At 36.8% G+C, this 25,332-nt stretch overlaps 1 protein-coding gene across 4 annotated transcripts in view; it reads right to left on the bottom strand.

Annotated features, from left to right (window-relative positions):
- The window catches only part of rgs3 (regulator of G protein signaling 3), a 133,339-nt gene that overhangs the window by 70,960 nt on the left and 37,047 nt on the right, over positions 1-25,332 (bottom strand). For 2 of the 4 annotated variants that reach the window (XM_023338425.1, XM_023338417.1), the window contains 8 exons: positions 18,196-18,277; positions 17,006-17,111; positions 16,215-16,647; positions 14,480-14,519; positions 13,957-14,300; positions 11,930-12,007; positions 8,559-8,670; positions 3,418-3,461 (listed from right to left, as the gene is read on the bottom strand). In XM_023338425.1, coding sequence (XP_023194193.1) covers positions 3,418-3,461; positions 8,559-8,670; positions 11,930-12,007; positions 13,957-14,300; positions 14,480-14,519; positions 16,215-16,647; positions 17,006-17,111; positions 18,196-18,277 — 1,239 coding nt within the window. Of the gene's footprint in view, positions 1-3,417; positions 3,462-8,558; positions 8,671-11,929; positions 12,008-12,186; positions 12,275-13,956; positions 14,301-14,479; positions 14,520-16,214; positions 16,648-17,005; positions 17,112-18,195; positions 18,278-21,067; positions 21,779-25,332 lie in introns of those variants that run through there. The other 2 variants (XM_023338416.1, XM_023338418.1) reach the window with 2 other exon arrangements.

The following is a 25,332-nucleotide window of genomic DNA, read 5'->3' as shown; positions in this document are numbered from 1 at the left end:
AGATGTGAATATGTAGTACGGAAAATTCAGATGTGTAGAATATAAACAACTCCAGAATTATGAAGTAAAAATTCTCTGAATTAGACATTAAATTCATCCATTTATTAATATGATATGCAAGTTTTCTTACTTTCTGTTTGTACTTTTCTGTGTTTTCAGCAAACCAGGCAATGGCAGCAGTAGGTGTAAAAGGTATCCTGTTCATTTGTGTAGGAATAACTTGGACTTAAAGATTCAGACACTGATCCAAACCACATATAGTCCAAGATCTCTTTCTCTGTATTATTGGCATCCCTGAGCAACACAGAAAAAAATATTGCACCCACTCAATATGTAATCAGAAAGTGAATTCTTGCCTACTAATAAAAATCTGCATTGATCTGCATCAATTTATTTATTAATTTCATATTTTAATTATTTTTTATTTTTGTTATTTTTCAAAGATTTTGAAAAATAAATATGCTACATTTGAACCAACACATTATCAGGTATTTTAAGTGACGACGGTAGGTGGACCCAGTTTCCACCATGGCTGTTTTTCGTTTCTGTTATACTAGTAACAGAATTAGTAACAAGACGTCTATTAACAGAACAGAAGAGTCTTTCTTATAGTGCTTAATGAGAAATCAAGTAATAAGAAGTATGTGTCACATACAGCTTTCTTACTTGCTGCTTTTGGTGGAGTGCACACATCTGTGATCTTTGCACAGACAAGCCACAAAGAGCAATGTAATTAGAGACCATCACTTTACGCACATTTCTCATTTGAGTAAACACAAACACCCACATGCTGTCAGATGCAGCAAAGATGACATGGAGGGTTGCTTTGTGTGTTTACCTTCATCTGTGATCAGAAGTGCTCAACAGTACAGTCTTTCATTTTTGCCTCTTCTATTCTGCCATTTACTTGTGCATTTCTTCAAACACACAAACAAATTTAACAAAAAAAAAGGGCAAATGTGAGCAAGTTCTTATATCCCTTGAACATTTTTGTCCTGTTACACTCCCAAACCACAGTGTATTTGTTCTAGGATTTTATCCAACAGAGCACCACAAAGTAGTGTGTAATTTTGAAGTGGAAAGAAAAGGATGTATTATTTTCAAAACTTCTTACAACCAAAAAATGTAATGTGCATTTGGATTCAGTCTTCTTTATGTTGATATGTCTAACTAAAGTTAATTGCAACCAGATGCCTTCAGAGTTCACAGAAGAAGAAAACAGGAGTTCAGCCGTTTGTAATTGATTGCACCATGATAAATTGTGAAAAAGCTCAAGAGGTATGAATGCTTTTAAAAGGCACTGCACACCACACTACCTGAATAATAAAAGAGATGAAAGAGTGCCTTTATAGATTATTTGATAAATTCCTTCCTTAAACAACGTGATACAAATACAGTAGTTTAAATGGTAAATGTTAAATAGTAATGATACACTAAATCATTCCCGCAGTACTTCCAACAGTGGCTGTGAGCAATAAGAGTATGAGTTGTGTGCTATTTACTGTGACTACTGTTTACTCCCTGAGGTATGAAATAAACTGCTGACGGCTGTGTCAACGATAACAGATGACTTCGGATTTTATGTGTGTGTTTGTGTGTGATTCTGTTGGTGGCATCTCCCAGGAACGCAGGACAAATAAATCTAAAATAGGACAAAGAAAGTTGCTGCCACTTCTCCGTCTGTCTTTCTGTCTGACATCTGTCATACAGCACGCTGCATTAGTTTGCCATGATGGGGGGTTGGAGGAGTGCTGGTGAGGTTTCCTCAGCTCACTGTTTTGCAGGAACATCAAGAGGTTTTGTCAAACGTATAGTGTCAAACTCTGTCACATTGCTGTTACCGTGATCTAAAAATATAGGTTTGACTTTTTATTGCAGTTTCCACAGGATATTTAAAGGAACAAACAACTCCAATGTGCAAGCCAAAGACAAAATCTACAAACAGAAGCAGTACAAGAGTAAAATGTAATTCTGAAACTGTTTCACTCCTCAACCCAAGAGCTGATGCAACCACTCTTAGAGACTTACTCATACTCAAAGAGTTTCTCACTTCCATTTCTATTTATATATGTCACCTAATTGGATAGCCTGCATAATATTGGAAACTTTTTCTTCTTCATTTTTCCGCCTAAGGGACCGATAGCAGACCGCCGTGCTCATTCTGTCTGGAAGTTCAGGGAGGGGAAAAAGGCTCCTTTAAAAGATTCATAAGCTCCTAATGAGGTTGTACAGCACATTTCAAATGATAAAATAGTGTGACAATGTGTGTTTCTGTCCATGGTAAATGAAGTTTGGGTTTAGTGAAAATCTGCTCTGTGAGAGAAGTAACCAGAAGGCAAGACACCTGACAGCTTATAGTCTTTCAATATGACTTTTTAATAATTTTCTTATTATTTGTTTATGGACAAGTTTCTTTGTTTCCTCACATTTTTGGTCTTATTTTGGGGCTAAAGCTTTGAAGATTTTTAAGCCACTTAAAGCTGTGGCCACACTGTTTGTATCTTCCCATGTAAAACTACATCTTAAAAGAGTAAACATGAAGAAAATGGCACATTTTGAGAAATTCAACTCCTTCAAACACCTATGAAGTGTTTAATGTAGTTAGATTTTTTTGTATAGTGAATGTGTATTGGGATAAAGAGTGTCTGGATGGATGGACGGACGAACAGACAGATGGACGGATGGATGGAATGACCTAGTTTTGTAAATTGTTATGTACATATTTTCATAGACCTTTTGCACATTTTCTCACAACATGACAACATGAGACAATGATTGCACACCACTACTTTGAAAATGGAAGAAATCCAGATACTTGAGCAAGATATAAAGCAGCTCTAACAGAATGTCCATCAGTTCAGGACTTTAACACAGCCCTGTAGTTTTTATATGGCATTAAATCTGAAAAAATCTTAACCACTCAAGAGTCATTTTCTCCTTTCTCTTTCATCTCAGAAGGCCAGCATGAGAGCTCTAACAGCAGATGGAAGAAAATCTGGTTATTTTCATAACAACTTTAATCATCTGAACAGCTTAACAAATCCCAGTATAAACAAACAGATTAATCACATTTGCATATATGTTAAAATGTGCTACATTTCTGGATTTTTGCTTTTTCCAAATCTTATTTGCTTGACTGAAAACAGTCACCTGAACATATGGGCTTATTTCACTATTGCAGTTGTGGAATAAATGTGAAAAATCTTTGTTGCACGTTTGTAAGAAGAAGCTCTGTGAAAGACAGAGAAGACATTTTCATTAGTGCTTTCTGCTAATCCTCAGAGTCTTCCCTGTAATGTGATTTTGACCACAGTCTATTGCCCCTCTGGCTCACAGACAAAACAGGCTGTTAACATTAAATCCCGCATTTTTCTCTTCTTCTTTTGTTTCAGAAAACACATGTAATCCTTCTCTTACCTCAGTCATGTGAATCAGGTAGAATCTCATCCCATCAGTATAATCTGTAAAACAACATAGGAATAAGGTTATGTTACATTTTCTTAAGGAATGTATTTCCTTAACAGCCAGCTTTTCTCCGGTTCCCTTTTCACACACTTTCCTCCATCTTGTACATAAAGCAGCACTGTTGATTTTCAATTCTGACAAAATCGTTTTATTGATGGAAAGCTTTTACTGTGGGTCAGCCATATAGGCATCCTTCCATAATTCACAGAAGAAGCGCTGTGGGAGACAGGCCTGTGGCTCTGGAGGTAAGATAAATGGTTTTAATCGAGTGACCATCCACACTTAGACCCACAATATGCAGCGGTGATGTTTACTTCTGTGCACATATAAGAGCACTTATCCATAATTTACATCACGTTAAACACAGAAACAAATACAAAAACATAAAAACAAGTGGAATATTTTATTCACACTTCATGGTAATTTTTTTCAATACCTGCCTAATCTGTTCTAGTTTTTCACTGTCCCTACAAACAAACAATTTAATCACAGTCAAATTCATACTTTAATAGATATAAAGAATACAAAAATACAGAATGTGAATGCTAACTAAGTGCACACAGGCTTAATTTGATCTGTCTTAGTTTAATTTTTAATGTTCTTTAAAAGTGCATCCAAACATCATTAGAGTTACTCAGACAGCTTATATGGTTTTTTCCTGCTCTATTCTGTAGCTTACGCTATTAAAACTGCTGCATTAGGATAAACATTTTTGCAGCTTTCTATTCAAGAAGCTGACAATGCAACATTCACTTTCACATCCAGTCATTGTAAAAATAAAAAAGAAAGGATACGCTCTTTCAATTGTAGTGTTTGAAATATCTCGACATAGTAAAACTCATCTGGTCTTTGCCAGCTTCCAGAATTTCTTAAAATCGTTTTCAACTGTACAAAACCGTAAAACAAATGCCACTGTGATTATTTATTGAACAAAAGGAAACCTAAAATTGAAAAGGAAAAATCTGGAAAAACCCAACAGCTCTACTCATACTCTAACGTTAAATGTTATGATACAGTTAAATGTGAGACCATTTCTGTGACAGCTGAAGCTTAGCCCAAACTGAGTCATGGAATAGTAGCAAATATACGACATAATACCTGGGAGAAAAACTTTGAAACAATTGATTTCAAAAATTTACTTGATTTCAAAATAGTAGAATGGCTGTGACTGAACTTAAACAGTGCTTTGCACAAACAAAGATCTGCTATTGTAAACAAATTCAAGCAATGTTGTTAGTAAGGATGGGCTAAACTTCCTCCACATCATTGTGAGACTGATAAGATCATAAAAAAACAATTTTCTCAACTTAGTAATCCTGAAGGTGATTCTATATGTTGCTGGAGCACAGGGCGTACTTATCTTTTTTGCACAGGGTTTTCCATTTTGGTTTTATCTTTGTTCAGATGATAATAAGACTGTGGAAGCTCTAGTCTGTTTTTTGTAAAAACAAATAAAAATGGCTAAAGATGCCAATACTTTTGAGCACCCAAGATACATTTATCAATGTGCTGAAACCTCTAGAATAAAAAGTGGTTGTCGTTACTATGAATGTACCCATTTGTGGCGGTTTTTAAGGGGAAAATGTGGCCTCAAGAATGAATAGCAGTGATGGGGTGCTGTGGTGGCACAGGGGGAAAAGCACAACCCATGTAAGTCATAGTCCTCGGCGCGACCATCACAGGTACAATTCCTGGCCAGAAGACCCACTGCATGTCTTCCCCCTCTCTCATTACCCACTTTCCTGTCTGACCACTCTCAAATAAAGGTCACTAGAACCAATAAACCTTCAAAAGTGAGTAGCAGTTAATCAATTACTTGGGACAATTTGATATTATTTAACTGAACCTTATTTTTATTCTAATTATTATTTTGTCATTACATACTACTTAAAGTTAATTTAAATTAGCATTTTGTTCATTCATTAGTTCAAAAGATCACCAACTAATGTTTTATATTCATTATTTAGAACAAATACACATTTATGAACTTTTTGAACATCCTGAATTTTGTTACAAGATAAAAGAAAATAACACAAGGACAAGATATACAGAGTATCAATTCAACACTGACATTTTCTGCAAGTAACAGTAACAACTTACGTAAAGTCAAGTTTCCGTTCCTAATTTGTCATACCTAACAGCAGAGGTCGCTGTTGGATAATTATCTGATTCCTAAAAACCAGCAGTCTTGCCAAAATAAAAGCACCAAATGATTAAATATTGTCTTTAAACCTGCATACAATCAATAGTGGTTTTATTTAACATTCTACCCCTTTGTTATAAAGTTACAAAAATAATTCTTTAATATTTGAAAACATTTTTATACAGTTCTATGGCAGTGATATTTTACTGGTTCACTACCAAGGATCATAATGTTTTAACAACTTGGAAAATTAAAGTATGGTCTAGAAACAAACATTTTACAGCAGTAGGTTTCTGAAGCTTGTTAACTTTTTATAGTTCTGTGCAGTCTATTTAACTTATTCTGATTAGTAAGAGTTTTGAATGTCTTTCTCTCTTTTTCTGTTTACTTTTTTTCTTCATAAGGAAGGCTTTATTATTTTTTAGAAGGTTGCTTCTGACTACTGGATCATTCATAAAATGATGACTGGGTGCATACTTTAGCACAGGATTGAAGACTAAAGGAGGAAAATATTGTGCTAGATTGTAAAGACAATGCTTGGACTACAACATTTTCTTCTTTGCTTTTGTCTTTCATACTACTTTTGTTGTTTCCCACGCTCCTCAGGCTAGTATTGGGGTAATGGGAACACAGGAAAGCCCCTGTATTGAACTCGTCCTGTGTCATTACATGCACATACACAGACACGTCCAACACGCCCTCACTGAAACAAACACAATCCCCCGGCGCCTCCTTCCTGAGTGACGCTGCCGAAGTGAAATAACAATGACAGGCTGCAGGGTGGAGGTGAATATCTGTAACTGTGTGTGTATCCCCTCACAAAGCATACACACAGACCCTTTTGAATCCTTAGTCTGGTGACTTTTGATTGATAGGGTACTGCAGGGAGGTCAGAAGTGGCCCAGAGGAGATCAGCAGTGTCCAGAAAGGACAAAGCAACTCACATCTGCATTTATGGTTTATATTATGAATATAAAAAGTACTCCATTCTCCATTGAGCATGCTAATCTAGTTCTGCAAATGAGAACCAAGTCAGTGTTTTGAGGTTTCTGATGATCATCCTTAGTACTCAATTACAAACCTGGTTACACACCTGCTCAATTCTCGCTCAACAAGTTTCTAAGTATCATATTAGTTGCAAACAATGCAGCTTCACCAAAATTATCAGAACAGGCAATCATTTCATAAGTAAAAATGTATTAATTTCATGTCTCTTGAAATGTAACTTCTCAATAATGCATTTAAGGCCTCACAGAGAGCTTGACCACATCCTTTTTAGAAAACTGGGTTCAATTTCACTATCTTACCCACAGACCTGAATGCCACCACACCTGCTAAATCAAGAATGTAAACAGAACCTGTCTGAAAACAGGAGGAAGCCTAAACAATCTCAAAAACCAACATATTCTGCCTCATTGTAAAAGAAAATACAATAAGAGGTGAGAAACAGATTGAACGATGTCTATTAGTCTGGAAAGAGCTGCTCAGTTTTTCCTAAGGCTTTGGGACTCAGGGAACCACAGGTGGCTAACAAATGGAGAAAACATGGAAAAGGTAGGAACTCTCCCAGGATTCACATTGGCAACTCATTTAGGAGGGTACACAAGAGCACAGTTCGTAATCTAAATCACTGGAGGTCTCACTTGCCAGAGTTACGTGGACAAAATTGTTGGTAATGCAAATTAAGGTATGTGTAATTGATTCAACAATCAAAAAAGACAGAGAAAATCTTGCATCTAAGGGACAGCCCCAAGAGCAAAATTACTGCTTGCCCAAAAACATGTTGATGACTCCCAAGACTTTATGAAAAGATTGTGAACTGATTAAAAAAAAAGTTTTTGGAAGCAGTGCATGCTATTACCTTATCTATAAATTTAAGAGTCATTGCAACTTAAATCAAATGCTGAGTTGTCAATTGTTGCTGCCAACTGTGGCCTAACCAGTTAATAGGTTTTAAGGGTGATTACTTTTTTGGCTTTGATGCTTTTCTCCCTTACTAAAATAAATCACTAGTTGAAATCAGTTGTTTAATCTTTATATTGTATCTATGGCTGATAGTAACGTTTATTTGATTATCTGAAACATTCAAGTGAGATTAAATAAAGGCAAAAAGCAAATGAAATCTGCATTTTTGCAGATGCTGTTGAGTTATCTCTTAAAAACTGAGGTGAAACTCTCCGTTGGTACCTTCTAATAGCTTTTGTTCACCACAACCATCACTGATTTTTCCATGTAAATGATTTCAAAGCCACAGTTTGTTTTTGCAGAAAGTGTCTTTTCTACACTTCACCCACCCCATACTGATTTGCTAAGACTCTCCACTCAGTACAACCCCACTCACATTTATGAATCACAGAATTGAAACAATGCTAAAGTTGTTGTGTAATGATTAATATCCGGCTGTGCCTACTTATTATCTGAACTTGACGGTGGCTGTAGCAAGTTTCTGAACAATGCAGTGATCAGATTTCAGGTTTCTCTGTCCAAGTGTGCCCGTTCCGTCTTGACTCTGGGCCTTTCATGCCTCTGGACCCTGCCCTCTGTTTCCGCACAATACTCAAAAACACAGATGTTTACAGCATGCCTTATTTATTTTATTTGCTCAGTTACTGTGTGACCCTGATGGGCTTGATATTGCCTGCATTAGGCCTGAGAAGTCAGTTGTTTACGTCGAAGTGAAATAAGAAGACAAAGCAACAGGAAATTTGGCACTTGTTCAAATATACTTCAGAAATACTCAACTGAAAATATCTCGACAACCACAGTACCGTATGTTTATTTCTGTTTGTGTAGTTTTGGTTCCTCTTCTTATTCAGTGTTGAATTGTGGAAGGTAAAACAAGATTCAACTCTTGGGGGATATGGAGTATTTCAGTTTTGTTCCATTTTTTAAAATTTTGCATGTGATCACAAAATCTCTGAATCTTACAGGTGTATTGAGGCAAACTTACCATCCTGTAGACGGAGGTGTCTGAGGTACAGGGGACTCTGTAGGACATTACATCTTCCAGGTTCATTTTCTCTCGTTATGAGCAACAGATCATTATAGACAAACACTGTGACCTACAAGAAAACAGGGGTGGAGGGAAAAACAATTACAAAGAGAGAAACAGGAAATTGAAAGGAAGTAAATGAAGCCAGGAGATAGATGAGTGGCAGTGGTAGAAGAAAAGGTGATGATACTTGTGCATTATTTTGTAGCTGCTGTGGCTTACACCTTACAAACCTGTGAACCAGTAGATGCCTTACTGACAGATCTTGCATTATGTCCAAACATAGACTTATTTAAGTAAAGTTTGTAGATGTATTAAGATGAACAAAAACAAAAACATTTTGACCAATTTGGTTAACGTGATACTAAAAAGTCTAAAATTCATTAGTAGTTTTTTGAAACGTGAAGCAAATATATACAGTAGAAAGTGATCAGTTTAAATGTTCAAAATTTTAACTAAATGCTTTTGCAATTGTTGCTTTCTTGCACTTAAGGGTGCGAGAAAGCAGGCAGGGCATTTTAGTTGTTGCCTATGTATCTCACACCCACCCCCCCACACACATCAAATCCAAGATATCTTTAATTAATAACTTCCATATCGCAGATAATGTTGTGAATTTACTTTTCACAACATGTGGGGGGGTGGGTGTGAGAGACAGAGATCATTTCAGTCTGAAAGTGTAAAAATTTGAGTGGGTGGAAGATAATGCAAGAGCGATCTAACTGTTTTCACACTGTGAAATGAACACTTTGACATTGCACCTGATGTAACAGACACAAATAAAATACATATATAGTTTCTAAATGATCTCTGAAGTTTTGGCGTTGGTTGTGTGAGTTTCCATTTTATGCTTTCTTTGGATTCCAATTTATTTATTTATTAATAATAAAAGTCATTTGAGAAGTCAAAAGTGAAAATTGAAAATAAAGAGCAAAATGCCTGTGCAAAATAAAATCGGCAAGTAAAAGTTTGTACTCTTAGATACGTGAGACAGTTTTTACCATATTCTGAAAGTTATTCCATCGCTTGGTACACAAACAGCAAATGGCAAAAGTTTTCTGCCACTAGGGGTGATTCCAACACACAATAGCATGCAGCAGCCAAATGAGGTTGAACATTTTCCAACTTTAATGTGTCGTGTCGTTAGTCCGCATGTGCACGTCTACGTGTATAAGCTCCAAATTTTACATGTACGATTTTCGCTGGCCGTTTGCCTGGAGGAGAGAAAGCAGTTGTTGTCTCATCATGCAAGTTCCATCGGAACTGGATGGAGAGGGGGTAACGTCACGCCCGTAGAGGGGAAAAGTAAATTCACAACATTATCTGCGATATGGAAGTTATTAATTAAAGATATCTTGTATTTGATTTTATTAAATTTGAAAAAACAACTTTAAATGGAATTACAAGCTTCTCAGCAGGGCCGTCAAAGTTGAGCCATTTGCTTAAAGTACAGACTAATCTGCATAATGGTGAATCTTAGCAAACAAATATTCTGAAAGATTTAAATAAAATTGAAGAACACATTATACATACAAATAAACATACGGAACACCAATGTCCTTGTCAAGCAAACAATGACAAGTTTAAAAAGTTAGTACTTTTTGTTATAGATTTTTTTGATCAAATATGTAATTGACAGCATAATTATTGCAGTTTTATTCTTGCATTTTTCTGTTTCATACATACTCTCGATAATAAAAAAATACATACATACTAGCTAATTCTCTTCTCCAATGCCATACACAAAAAACCTTGCATAGCCAACAATTTGTGTGAACAGTTGTCCCCCATACACACAAACTCACTCAACTCTCATAAAGCTGCAACAACAGACACAGAGCACAAAACAGCTTGTTTAAAGAAGCAGAGTGGAGAGAAACTCCCTCATGACAAACATTGGCAGCAAAATATTTGTTTTATAACCCCAACGAGAATCTACTGTACTGCATACCAGAGATCACATGTGCTTTACAAAAAAGTGAATGATTCAGTTTTTTAAGTTATTGTGGCCTTTATTTATCAGCAGCTGGACAGGAAGAAGGGCACAAAGACATGCAGTAAAAGGCTCATGGCAGAGAATCGATCTGGAGACAACTGTACTGAGGACTGTAGCCTCTGCATATGGTATACCTCCTACCACTGAACTATCTGGCACCCAAAATATTTATTTTAATTTTTAAAAAAAGACACCTTTTGCAGACCAGCCTACATTGACCTTACTTTACCTGTACATTTTAAATAGTAAAAGTTGAGGCAATCAAGCATTTTTTCATTAGAGGTTTTGTAAGCAGAAAGACGTTATGTGGGTACTGTGGTCACAATTAAAGCTTTGACTACAGAACATGGGTCACAGGTTTTTCTGCCCGATTACCCACAGTCCACTGGCCAAAATGTATTAGTTTTATTGCACACTGACATGAAAAAACAGAATAGTACAGAATGATGTTTATAAACTTCAAGCAATTGATGCATAAAGAGTATTTTACATTTATGGGGCAGAAATGATTGTCCTATTTTTCATACAGATGAATGCAGGTTATTCTAAAAAATGCTTTGTTTGCTTCGCTAAATAAATTCTTCTGGATCATATCTGTAGATATCTGTTGGACTCAAGGATGTGCTAGTTCAGCATACATTTGATCAAAATAAAAGTATAAAGGGAGCTCTCTACTGCCTACCGACCTCTTATGCAAATGCTCCACATTTTTTTGTGGATGCAAAAATGCATGCAAAACCACTCTAATATTCTAAAAAATGTATTTTAGTGGAATAGAAAAAAGACTTTTGGTCAAATAAAAAGAATCTGTTCTTTTCTCTGTACATTCTCTATGTGTACCATGGTTAATGCAATGCAAAATAAAAAATAATAAGAAAAATACACAAAATGTTTGCACATTTTCCTCCCATTTGGTTCAGTCCTATACAGAAACATTTAATAAGTGCCACAAAATCTAATTTAATTTTCTGGAAATGAAATAAGCACCTTCAAAGCACCAGGTTACTTCCAGTAAAACATGAGTGATTGAGAAACATGTGGTAAAACAATTTCCTTGATAGCCAAAGTCAGAAATAGTATTACGTCCTGATGTATTTTTTGCATGCAACAGGGAAGCACCAAAATAAGTGAGTACGGTTCTCGGCCAAGTGATGTATCCTACTTTGAGGTTTAGATAGCTTTCCATGTAAACCGCTTCAAAACATGACTCATTTTTACATTGCTAAAAAGGATTGCGACAACTATTCTTGCATATATTTACATTTAACCCAGACAAACGTGCACTCATTCCAGAATCCATTTTTAATGCAACGTGTTATTCAATGTGACTCACCTTTAAAGAGTGGTGTTTGCTCTCATGTAGAATCATCTCTTCGGATATGATGAGTGTTCGGCTGCACAGATCCAGAGGCTGGTTGCAGGGGAAAATCATATTAGCAAAAATTCTTTAGTATATTAGTAATATGCAAAGCAATTATCAAATCCCATGAAACATTAAACCGTCATCACTGCTACACTCGTGAGCATATAAGGGATTTGCTAAGAAACAAGTATAATTGCATGTAATGGATAATAAAAAATTTACAATACCAAGTCCATTATGATTCCTTAATCCAACTGATATGGTCAATCTCAAAGAGCTTGTATTATTTTTTGTGACTAACAACTGCACAACTGAAAGTTACTCTACTGAGAATCAAAATGAGTCATGACACAGAAGCAAAATGTGTGGTGACAAAAAACCGACACAAAAAATGCACAAGTGCCACAACGTGGGAGGAGGGGGACTTCCTCTGAAGTCCAGAGTGTGAAAAGGGCCCGTTTCAATGTCTGTGTACATTTTCAAAGATATAAATTTCAGAGCGATTCTTGATAGAAAAAACAATTATAGTAGAAACTGTTTTCTGACATTGTGGCCATATTTCAAAATTTTCTCGTTGATATTCAGAGCAGTGTGTGTTTTATATGCAGAACTAATTATTTAGTAACAAAAAATGACTTCACTAAAGTTCCATCTGCTTCCTACTTTTTGACTTTAGAGTTTTCAGTCTTGCTGTAAAGTTCAGTAGAACATTTTTTATCCGCAGTGATTCAAGTGAAATGTTGAAAAAATCCAAAGCCAACTCTAACATAGACCGTAATAATACTTATTTCTTTGGCAACTGTAAGTTTATTATCCTGGGGAACAATGATCTCCAGTCTCTTTATACAACTGCTGTAGCCTTAAGACTAAAATTGTATTTAAAATCATCTCTTGCATAATGCCGTATGAAAATAGCAAACTCCTGACTCAAAAAGTGTAGTTAAATTAAAAAGGCCAAAAATATATTTTAGACACAAACTTTAAATATACTTCCTCTGGGCCAAATTCACTCACGGAAAAGCCTGCACATGTTACATTTATACCGTTTTCTAGTGAACACAGAAAAGCTCACAGAATTTTGTAGATTTTTAAGAGTTAGTTTTTGGAGTCTTGTCATCATGTGTGCTGGTCTCCATAAAGACCATTGATACATTTAAAAAAAAAAGAGAGAGAGAGACGGCTGAAAGATGAAAACACCATCTCAACACTAAAGCATAGGAGTTGCAGCTACATGCTGTGGGTGTGTTTTGCTGCAGAAAGAAGAGACAGATGCACTTAAAAAAAACTAGATAGCAAAATGAGGAAGGGACATTATGTGGAACTACTAAAGCATTTCAAGACATCAATCAGGAAATGAGCTTGGGCAAAAAAGGTTTTATCCAAATGAACAATGACTGTGAGTATACAGTTGAATAAGTTAAAAGGGGTTTAGGAAAACAAATTCAACTCTGTCCACTCATATTAGTGTAAAATGGATGGGCAGAGCTGAAAAGGTGTATGCAAGCATTGCAGCACCAGATCTTTAATTAGTTACAAGTAGTTTTATCATGAGGACTTGGCCAAAATGAAAGCAAACTACTATAAGAACCTTGTAGAAGGATATCCACATTGTTTGGTCATATTGTTTGAAGACATTGCTCACAAACATTATTAAAATGTTTCTTCCAAATTTGAAGAATTTTTTTTTTAATCTCTAAAAGATTTGCTCACTCAATATTAGCAAACAAAAATAAACTCAGCAAAATTAAGTGATTTGAAAATAAAACATTTAGTCTGACTGAATGTGAAACAGTGGAAAACAGGGTTACAGCTGTTGGTTTAAAAAACAATATGTTTTTTAAACCAACAGATGTTAAAAGCCCGACAAGGAACACGGATCAGATGTAAAATACTACCATGGTAAAATTCAATTCATCAGTGTAGCAAAATATGTAAATTTAAGACAAGCTGTGTCAAAACTCACAACTAAAACATTAAAGAATATAAGACTGACTAACCTGAACAAATATGGGGAAGATGAGGATCTTCGGTGCGACTTTGACATATCCATAATTGGCATGTGGAGTATGTGAGCGGACAATCGTACAGTTCTGGTAGTTAGCAAAATTGGCATTCTGTTGTTGATAGTTAGCTAGGCCGACAGTGGGGGAGGTGGACGACCCTTTTGACACCTTGGAGTTGTTAGATCGTCGCAGGAAGCCAGTACGGCTGGAGAAGCCTCCACCACCATTGCCACCACCACCGGTAACACCCCCAGAAAAAGCATTACTACCGCCAGCACTGCTCTGAGGCTGTGGACCAGTAGTCTGCCGTGTGGAGTACAATCTGTTGTAACCTGAAGCTAAGAAACACATCAAAAGCATAAAGTCATAGAAAAAAATTGGATTTTCTACTAAACCAATGCAAGAAAACAGTCAAGTCAAAGAACATTGCAAGTTTAAGAGATTTGGAAAAACAATAAAGTGTGAAGGTTTCAATTCAAAGTAATGATGAAAACATAACTTAGAGTGCATGTCCTACCTAATGTACCCTGGTTGTCGGTATACACAGGCCTCAGTATCTGAAAGCAAGCAGGATGAAATAACACTGAGATTGTTTGTATCAGCAAATCTATGAGTTACAATCAATAAAATTAAAAGATCTTTTCAAAAAGTCTAAGCTAATGTATGCCACAGAGTATGCTAATTGTAATTAGCAAAACATTTTAACACTAATTGGCTGTAAAAGTTTATAATTTCTTCTAGCAACTATTGATGCTGTTGACTCAGGTTGCTGAGTTATGCATTTACACAATTATCTGCTGTTTGGTGGGAAACATAATGTGCAGCAAAGATCATCCACCTAATCAGTCTGTAAACCCCGTCAGGTATTGCTGGTCTCATTGTTACACAGTATGCAGTAGAGGAAGTCAGTACCAGACATACTAATCAGATTTATGTGGAAGTTAAAGTAACATTTGGGAAGCATCGCAACATTTTAAGATATTTCTTTACTGTAAAAGTACAATGCAACAGAAGAGTTGGTGTGCGCTTTCAAAGCATTTTTGTGAACTACAATACTTTGTTCATTTGAGATGCCACAAACATGACCCATTTCTACAGGGCCTTTATTATTTTTAGCCTGTCTAAACCCAACAAAGCTCTGCTTCCCTTTTGTGCACAGACTGATTTTTAAGCTGTCTGAAGAGAAGGGTTTACTCAGAATGATAGCATGTTGCTCTTTTTCCTCAGGCTATACTTTTTTTTTCAATAAACTAGTCTGTTATTTCTGTGAGTCTATCTGCTTTATCTCCTAACATCTAACTGTTCTTATGACTCAGACGGTAACACTCATTTTTGTCCTAATGAATCTTAAGCTGGAAAGCACAGATACAGAAAACTGCAAGAGGAATACTTTTAGCACAACATACAGACAGTTTCAAATGACAGACATAAAAGTAAGAACAAAAGAGAAGGATGAGTTAGTTAGACAGATTATATATAATTTAAGCTCTTTTCAGAGATTTGCTTAATGAAAACAGCATTATACGAGCGGAGATGCAAATTTTATTTAAACAGGAACTGCAGAAGTATTTTAAACAGATCCTGAATATTTTGATTCAACATGTTTGTTAGTAATGTGTTAGCTGAGGAATTCAGATCAGCCTTTTTGATTCATTTGATTCGCTTTATTTCATTTTTTTATGATTGAAACTTTACTTCGAATACAAAGGAGTATGTTCTGTATAAAATATAACTGACATGTCATGTTGTGAATGTACATGTTACAGAAAGTATGTAACTGATTTCATTATATATACCTCAAAGAAATATTTTTGAGGATTTTCTAAATTAAAATTAAAGGTATGTATATGTAATTAATGACACAAAGATAATGTATCTGGGTGATATCTGTAGATAAATTATGCACAAAAGCATTATTTTCGAAAATGAAAATAATTACTGGTTGGTAGAAATGTAACAAAACAAATAACACAAAAACTTGATTATACTGTGTTATTAAAAATCTATCTTTATAAGTCACTAAGAAAATGATTTATATGTGCAACATGAAATGTGTTGAAAACATGCATAAATCACTGAAACAGCATTAATCCACAGGACACGGACACACTGAACAGACAATCAATCTATCTATCAGCGCCAGGGATGTAAGGTAAGGAAACATATCTAGGTTGTGCCACCAAATGACCATAATGAGGATGAGGAGGACGAAGAAGATGATAAAGATGCAGCCCTCCACCAGTCTGTGGTACCTGGCTTCCAGGGTTGATGGGTGCCAGGATGATGTAATTGTCCCCATTGGATGCCTTCACCCTGGTTCCCTTTAATGTGGCGGTTGGAGGATGATGGAGGAGACGGGGTTTACCATCCAGTTCTTCAGCCGATCCCATGTGGGCTCCCCATGCCAGCGTCCCTCTGCTCCCACCGACACTGTTTCCAGTTTCAGAGCCGTTCACCAGCAGCCTGCGGGCTGTAGTAGGACGGTGGTGCGCTGGGAGAGGCGGCACAGCTGGTGGAGCTTTGCTTGGGCCAACATCTGGTGCGCGCCTGCGGGTAGGTGGAGAGGGAGCGTCGTAGTTTGAGGTTGAGGGTTTGTAAGAAGGCCGGTGGATGAGGCCTTCAAAACTAGGTTTAGCCGAGGGACCGGTGCGCCATACCACCACTGTAATTTCATTGGCACTGTTTCTACAACATACAGAAAAAAAATACAGGAAATCATATCCATCTTTGTGTGAAAGAATAGAGTAAAATGTTGCTTAAATGGAGACAGAGAAGTAAAGAAGTAAATTAAAATCACACAAAAAAAAATATTTTGGCTTAAAATTAGTCCACTCAATAAGCAATGACAGCCACCAGCTACTTATTATGGTCTCCAAGTTAAACTGGTCAAAAACCAGTATTGTATCACACATTTATTTCAGCTTGTTAAAAGAGTAAATGTAACTGGAAGACTTCCAAACTAGTGTTGGTAGAAGCATTGGATATGGATCTAAAAAGGCCCAGTAAATAAAGTGTGTGAACTGGTCTCCTATGTTCTGGTTACCTTATTGCATGGGCCAAGTCCACACATTTCCACTGTTCCACTGGCTGACCATTTAACTGCAGGAGTGTGTCCAGCTGCTGCAGACCAGCCTGGTCCGCTGGACCCCCTGTAAGAGGGGAAGGAGAGTTGAAATCATGAAACACTGATACTACATGAGCCTGTATCTCTTTTACTATTATAGTTTCTCTGATAGAGAAGGAATTATGGATTGCTTAGACACAACATTTATGTTTTGAATGTGTACAGAAAAAGTTATCTCCTGTTGCTTGCCTGTCATATTAAGAAATAAATCACAAAGGAGGGCAGATGCCATCTGGAGGGGTCTGATAAGTTGCATCCAACACAGTGCAATCAGAATAATATATTATTTTTATATTTTATAACTATGCGACAGTAAATTCTGGCTTGACAGGATGGCCGAAACTGTCAATACAGCTGGCTAGTTTTCTCATGATCCTCCTGTCCTGTCAGAGATTAACATGCTACAATCAAGCCCCAAATTATTCATATGACATGCAGATTTAGATAAAATATTATTTTAACTCAATCAAGATATAAGAAAGGAAACCAAACTGCTATCTTTCAAAATATAATAAAACCATGTAAAAGGAGGATCAATTAAGAAAAGAAAAACAAATATCTGTTTATATTTACATTTGTTTTTAAAAAAGTCTTCATTGGCATTACAGAAAATTTATTTATATATATATTTTTTTTACTTATAATGAGCTCCACATCTTTGAGAAAGAAAGGACACTTTGCCATCACCCTAACCTTTGGTCCCTTCAAGGATTCTTGATTAGATTCAAGTGTGGACTCTTCCTGTGCCACTATAAAAGGTTTATGCCACAGTCAGGAGAAAAATGTATAAAGTCAAGAGACCATTTTCAACCCTATTTCTGCCTCGAAAGCATGACTCCAAAAAAAGAGACACCAATCTGAGGTTAGTGTGAAGCAAGAGGAACTTTCATCCTACCGCATATGTCATAGTTAATCTCACAAGTAACATAAAAAAAAAAATCTGAGAAAAAAAATCTGATTTTCAATATTTGGCTTAATCAATAAAATATAACTATTCTGAAAACTGACAGAAGCAACAAGAAATTTTCGGAAATATAAACATTTTATAGACTGGACTGGAGATTGACTGCTGTCTTTTATAAACACTGACATGAGCACATAAAACTTGCCTGGATCAACAGCCTGCACCCTCACAGGGGAATCTGAGCAGATGGTGAATCCATATCCATCCTTCCCTCGAAGGATGGTCACCTGCAAAACACACACAAACACACGCCCACACACCAAGTTAGTCATTTTGTGGTACAGTGAATGACTCTCTTTATCACCCCCATTCCTCAAGGATTCAAAAAAATAATAATCAGCTTCCTTCCTACAGGATGACTAAGTAGATTTGTTTTCTGCTACTACTTTCTATTAAAACTGTCCTGACAGCAGATTCCTAGTGAACACAATTAGCCGAGTGTGAAAGGAAAACAGTTCCAGAGTAGAAAGAAAATCGCTCTTTATCCAACAGTTGGAAAGGAAAGAAAAACAAAATGGTTGATGTAAAGTAGTTTTTATTAATGTTCTGAACTTAGGGTTTAAAAAGGAGAAAACAAAAATAAAAGTTTATTCTGGGAAATTCCAGACGTTAAAATATTTAAAGAAGCTGCATAATTGTATTTATATCAACACATAGCCAAATTGTTCTTTCTTAATGTAAAGAGTGCATATAGCTCTTAGTTTTTCTGCATATGCTGCTCCAATTAAGGTAATGAATATTTAATCTGCTAGAACAGCAATATGATTTAGAGTCATATTGCTGTTCATTAGGCAGAACAATTTTTACTGCCTAATGAGGTTGTCTGAGTTTTTATAGTCACTTCTAAATTCCTTATTTGTTTGAAAATGATTACATTTTTCTAAAATGTGTACCTCAACAGCTTTAATCTGCCTTTGAAAGTTAGAAAGCAGGTTCTACTGACAGAGGAGGATGTAGTGGCATAATTAAACCAATCTCAATGTTCTTTAAAAATACAAATAACCCCTCCTAACTCAAAATCTCACATTTATTGTATCCAGAGCACCGGATACAAAACGACAGCTCGAATGACTCTAACCCATTATCTCTCTTTCCCCTGCATTGTCAAACAACTCATATGTCTGAATCAAAGTAAACACAATTCCATCCAAAACATTTCACTTTCCATCCGATGAAAGCCATGGACATGAAACTCACACAGACGTTCACATTTTTTCTTTGCTTTCTTTTTCTATAGTAAGCTGGCATGTGCATGCTCAATCTGCCCATGAGCTGGATGCAGCAGCTTGGAGAAGTTTGGTGATTATTCTGAAGCCCAAAGCTCAAGATGACCCTAAAATGTCGGGTAAAATTGTAGGTTTTCATAGCCCACTGATTTTATCTGCCCTGAATACTGGTTTTTTTTTTGACATCTTACAGCAAGCTTTAGTCTGTTGAATAAGGCTCTGTTTTATACTGTCGCTATACTTAACCAGTTTGAAAAAACAATTATAGGGCTACGGATACAATTGGATGACTCATTTGCCTGCAATAAAAATTTACTTCTGGTCATCACCTGTTATTGTGTACACACTCAGTCACCAGTGTGTGTTTAATTTGTCGTTTTAGTCCTGGACTTTCCTCCCTGAACAGCTAAGATCACCCTAGACTAATCAAAGCCTTACCATAAGAACAACCATTTCTTGTGTACTTGGAAAAACAAAACATCTCAGTGCAATCTTTCTCATCTAAGGAAGAAAAAAAAAGGCAGATACTGGTACACAAATGACTGGCTCAGATAAATAAAAAGTTTCACAAATAGGGATAAGAGGAGAATAACCAATTTTGGATTTTACTTGTTCTGTTAATGGTTCCATTGCCAACTTTTGTCATGCAACAATTTAACGTCACAAATATCAGTCAAAAAGAACTGTTACAGGTTCTTGGTAAAACTAGTAGTCCTGAATCCAACTGAAAACTATAGTGATGAGATCATTCCCGCTTATGCATCAAAGCATAAGCGGGAATGATCTCAAAACAAAGTGCATCAAAAAGCAGGAGCTAAAAGTGTTGATGAAAATGAACCAACAAAACAATTTCTGATTAAACTTTTAAAATTTGACCTGCTGATTAGAACCTTTTGAGTGAAAACTGGCTGGTCAGTTTATTGCTATTTAACTAGTATTTGTTTGAAAAAACAAAATATAAAAAATTAGCAAGATTAACTGGATGTTTTAAAAATCCAGTTATATTTATTTATTGCTTCTCAAATTAGGGTGCGATAAGAAGCAAATTAATCCAAACCTCCTCTTCAGGTTTGGATTTATTGCAGCTGACTATGTCCCTTTGACTCCCACACCACAATGTCAAGCCATGATTTTTGGACCCGACTGTATGAAGGGAGGAGCAGGTCAGTCTCCAGTCTCCATCCGATGATTGCAGGACATGTCTTATCTACTTTCCAGCAGCGCAGGAAAGGGTAAACATTAACTGCTGACAGTTTAACACAGACTAAATGAATTTTACCAGGCCTGTCATGATATATGTACATGATTAGACAATGTTATCTGGCTAGATATTTTCAGTTGCTATTTCTAATGACATGTTCTGTTTTATTTCTGTCATGTAATCTCAATCTTATTCTCAAGCTGCAACAGCATTTTAGATTGGGAACAATTAACTCGACTCTTCCCCCTCGGGTTTTCATTCCTTGCAGCTTTTAATAATTTGTATCCTTTCGGTAACATGTCCATTTCTGCTTTTTTCTCCATCAGATCTTTCTCTCACAATGTGAGGGATAAATAATTTAAAAACAGAAAGCTTGTGCACCTATTTTAAAAGAAATACATCTGGAGATCACCTGCATTTACTTATGGGAAGACCATAAAAAGTGCATTTGACTCTTCCGTAATAAAAAAAGATGTGCTAGTGTTTAAAGTGGTGTGACACAGAATGATACCAAACAGCTAATGCATCTTTTAACAACAACCCCGCTCCATCCTTTTACTACCTCTTCCTGTTATTTATTTTTTACACACCTGAGGCAGCCTGCATCCAATGCAAAGGTGACACAACCCGTGGATAGTGTGCATTACACCACCGCCTCCTCTCCCGCCACCATCTCCACCATTTAGGTCAGCAGTCAACACACACACACTACGACGGTGGCTTTCCACTTGGTTTCCCCCTCTGCAGCCGGAGTATCGCCACAGCTTTCTTTGAGCGGCAGAGTTTGTTCTCCTGTGGCTGGTTTCCGAAGGCTGAGTGGACTTCAGCGTGTTGTGTATCATCATGATAGTTTCCAAAAGGTGGATATGGTGACCTTAATGTTGGATTTCCCAGTTGTCAGTTCAGTTAAGGTGGCCCCAAAAGGAATCTTCAACCACACTTGAATCTTCTCTGCATTAACTTTGGGTAAATTGACTCTCAATTCAGTTTTTTTTTTCTTCTTTTTAACCACTGACCTCCAGTTGCACTGTCTTCCTTTCAAGCACGTCAATCCACATTCATGTATGCAAGGTTTCCATCACTTTCTTCACAACCGCAGCTTCCAAATGTTTCACTTACTGTCCATCAACTTTGGTAAAATCTCCACTCTCGAGTTTCTTCTCTTCTTCCAACTTACATTTGTCTTGTCTGCTCCGTGCCCAGAGTGTCCAGAACAACAGTAGCAGCAGAAGCTACTGAGATCAGCTGTGTGAGTGTGTGTAGTGGCGTCACGCAGGCGAGACTGGCGCTGGCTCAGCCTGCTGAGGCCACACTGTAGCTCCTGGCAGGGGTGCTCATGGGAACTCTTCAACAGTAGAAGAATAGGAGGAAGTGCCTCCCACCTCAACAACACCCCCCCACCAAAAAACACACACATACACACCAACACACATGCACTTATGCATACCTCGCCATCCTACAGGCCGAGCGGCTTTGTGTGTCTGCCTCCGATAAGGCCAGTTTGCTTCCTGAGTCCTCACTATGAGGTTGCGAGAGGTGCTACAGTTCTAACGTAGGTGGCATGGCAGAGACACATTCAAACAAAATAGTAGCAATAAAAAGTATATTAAAAAAGGAGTATCAAGGAGCTATATAACAGTTGTGTCAAACTCCAAATATTATGGTTATTGGTTATTAATGCAAAACGTTTTAGATTGCTTACAACATTTGTGTCTAAGAGATGTTAATGGCCTTGTTTCCCAACAAAAACACAATGACACCAGATTTGCTCAGGGACATACTTTACTCTCACACACACTTCACACATCATACTCTTTCCAGTTCCCACACTCCCCAGTCTACGTCCAGACATTATGGTTGTTTGTTATGCTTTCAACTTCCATATTTCCTCTGCTTTTCCTTTCAGCTGTTCCCTCTCACCTCAAACCACTACGTACGGAAATTCACAGGCCTGCAAACTCTTAAAAAGTCCCCTGCCCCCGCCTCCCTCTTCTTCCAGTTATCCAAACATAACTGTTTTTTAAAAATCCGTATGGACTTTAGCAAATAATAAACACATTAAAAGGAGAGCAGGGGAAAAGGCCTCTTTAATTACCAATACTGCAGTGGCCTGTCTCACCCTTAGCAGCCCCATTATTTCCCAGCATGCCTCTTTCTCCTTTAATTGCTTGGATGCCTGGCTCGTGGGATGAAACATGGACAGAGAAGTGACAGAGGAGCAATGCTGCACTTGTCTCTACAACGTTAATAAAGTGGCAGAAAACACCATTGTTTTAGGGTCTCTTTATGCCAGTGGTAATGGTAGCCTGTGCCTGTTTGCCTTTTCAAAGGGCGAGGGTTAGCCATCAAACTCACAAAAACACTTTCTCTCTCTTTCACACTGCGCTGTTCACCTCTAAATGGGCAGACGGACGGATTAGAGGGAGAGAAGAAAACACGTCTCGGGCAGAGGACTGAAAGAAGAGTTTTGAAAAGCTTGTCGAGGAGCCAGGCGAGGCCAATCTGGTTTTCAGCAGTGTGGGATCTCTGTCTTACTTTGTGTCTCCCCATCTCACTCTTTCTGACCTGAATAAACAGCTATCAAAGGAGGACGTCTCTTCCAAGCCAGTGAACACACAAGATGGGTCTAAGGCCAAGTTCAGACTCACAGCTCACTGCAATTGGAATTTGAACAGTAATAGACTGATTACACAGTCATAATTACACAACACAAGGTAGAATGATTTATTTTTATTTGAAAGGCAAAATTAAAATAAACTTCTTGGACCAGAGCAATTCCTCAAATTCAACCCTAAAACTACTTCAAATACCCCTCAAAAGTAATTTAACTTTGTTTCTCAAATCAAAACAAAAACTGAAATAAATAAATAAGAATTGATGATTTTATTGTGCAAACGTATTTGTAGGAGAAACATAAAAGTTGTGAATTAAAAAACTGCTTAATAGAATACAATGCAAACTATCTTCTATCTATAAACACACCAATCAACAGGATGTACTTTGTACTTTGGTGCATTTAGAGTTAAGGGGGAGTGGTTCTGATGAACGCCTTTCTCTGATGGAGTCAATGTGACCATCTCCTACTTGGCATAATCATTTGGAAAAATAAAACTGTAAAACTCCTCCATCAAACACTAAAATTGGCATAGTCCATAAAAAGCCTGACTGCTGCATATCCAATATTAGATACAACTTCAAGCATGTTTTTAAGAGTAAAAGCTGAATTTTTCCCATTTTCATTTTGGATGTTAGTAACTGACAAGAGCCCACCCAATACATAAAATTAATTATATGTCATGATAGATTAAGATTTCTAAACAGGCCAAGTTAAGTTCATTTAACAAGTGGCTCATAATAATTTCAGCAAGAAATGTAACATTCCAGATTAATTATGCTATTGAAAGAAAAGAACAAATATATATTACTATATATATCAGTTAAAAGTACAATATTACTTTTAAGTGATATACTAATATACTAAGAACTATTTAAATCTGAGCTGAATTTGTGAGCAGACTTATTGAGAGGCCAACACTGCCATCTATCTCTAGAGCAGATCTCAAACTGATTAGGATGAACTATAACTGATTTATGCATACAGTGATGGTAATAAAATACTCATCCTTCCATCTGAATTTTAACTGTCTCTCAGAACATGTATGTGCTGCTTTCAGCTTCTATTAAAATTCTTTCATATCAAATGAAGGAGCAAAATAAAAATTTCCTCTGCATCTTTAACAGAAGACAGAACTTTAAGATCCAGCAGGCCCAAATACTGACAAAGAACATTCAAGTAAACACCATATTACAAATTTTTACAAAGTTAAAAATAATAAACTTTCTATTCTCTTCCTGTACCCTTCACCAATCCTTTTCATCTTTTCCCTAATGGAGAGACTTGTCAAGTCCATTTCCACAGGGACTGTTAAGGAGCTAATGCTGGTTGACAAGCAAAGTGATGCTGGGAGACAACATACCCAAGGTGGAGCTATTGCTAACAATCACAAACATGTAACTTCCTGTCCATTACATTAGAAAACTGCTATTTTCTCCTTTGCATGTACATTTATTTCAATGCTTATATGGGAAATAAAAAAATGGATGAGCAGCGTGTCAGGGTCATCGGGTTTTCTAGATGGAGATATCATTTCCAACATTACTTTTGAACGGTACAAACTCTAAAGGTCATAATTCACCTCTCAAGCATAGTTTAACTTGCAACAAATAAATAAATACACACTGCAGCTTAAATAAAATGCAGATCTGCAAAGCAGTGTAAGGCCAACAAACACTGAAAAATGTCTGAGTTAGTAAGTAGTGGGTAGCAGATGGTACCATGGAGATCTTTGTCTTGTCAGGGTTATGACCATGGGGGGACAGAAACAGAAATGACATGGAACAGAGAGAGAGAAAAGAGGACAACGAGGTGAAGGAGCGCACCGCACAGTGAGAGAGAAAAACATTCAGTGGTCTGGAAAGAAACAAGAATACTGCAACAAAAAACTTGAAGTGAAAAGAGGAGAAAGACTGAAAGGTTTTCCATTCGCCCCTAATTTAGTCTGTGAATGTGCTCTCCCCTGTCTGATTTAAATCTCCCCTGAGAATGTGCTTCACAAACTGCTTAATCATATGTTACTCCGACTCCAGATAGTGGGAGAAGGAGGGAGGATACAGAGAAAGGAAACTACCATTCACAAATACAAATGTGAAAATTTCCATGTGAGAATTGAGTGCGTTTCCTCCTAAGTTACCTACAACATCCACATTGGTCTCCAAAGTTAGTATTCCAGTATCTGGCATTTTTTAGACAATTTCCTGGTTTAATCCAAACGTGGTTAGTTACCATGCCTCTAGA

This window comes from Xiphophorus maculatus, chromosome 8, assembly GCF_002775205.1.
Source record: "Xiphophorus maculatus strain JP 163 A chromosome 8, X_maculatus-5.0-male, whole genome shotgun sequence".
Classification (NCBI taxonomy): Eukaryota; Metazoa; Chordata; class Actinopteri; order Cyprinodontiformes; family Poeciliidae; genus Xiphophorus; species Xiphophorus maculatus.
Note: the sequence above shows the minus strand (reverse complement) of the source record. Positions and strands in the feature narration are given on the sequence as shown.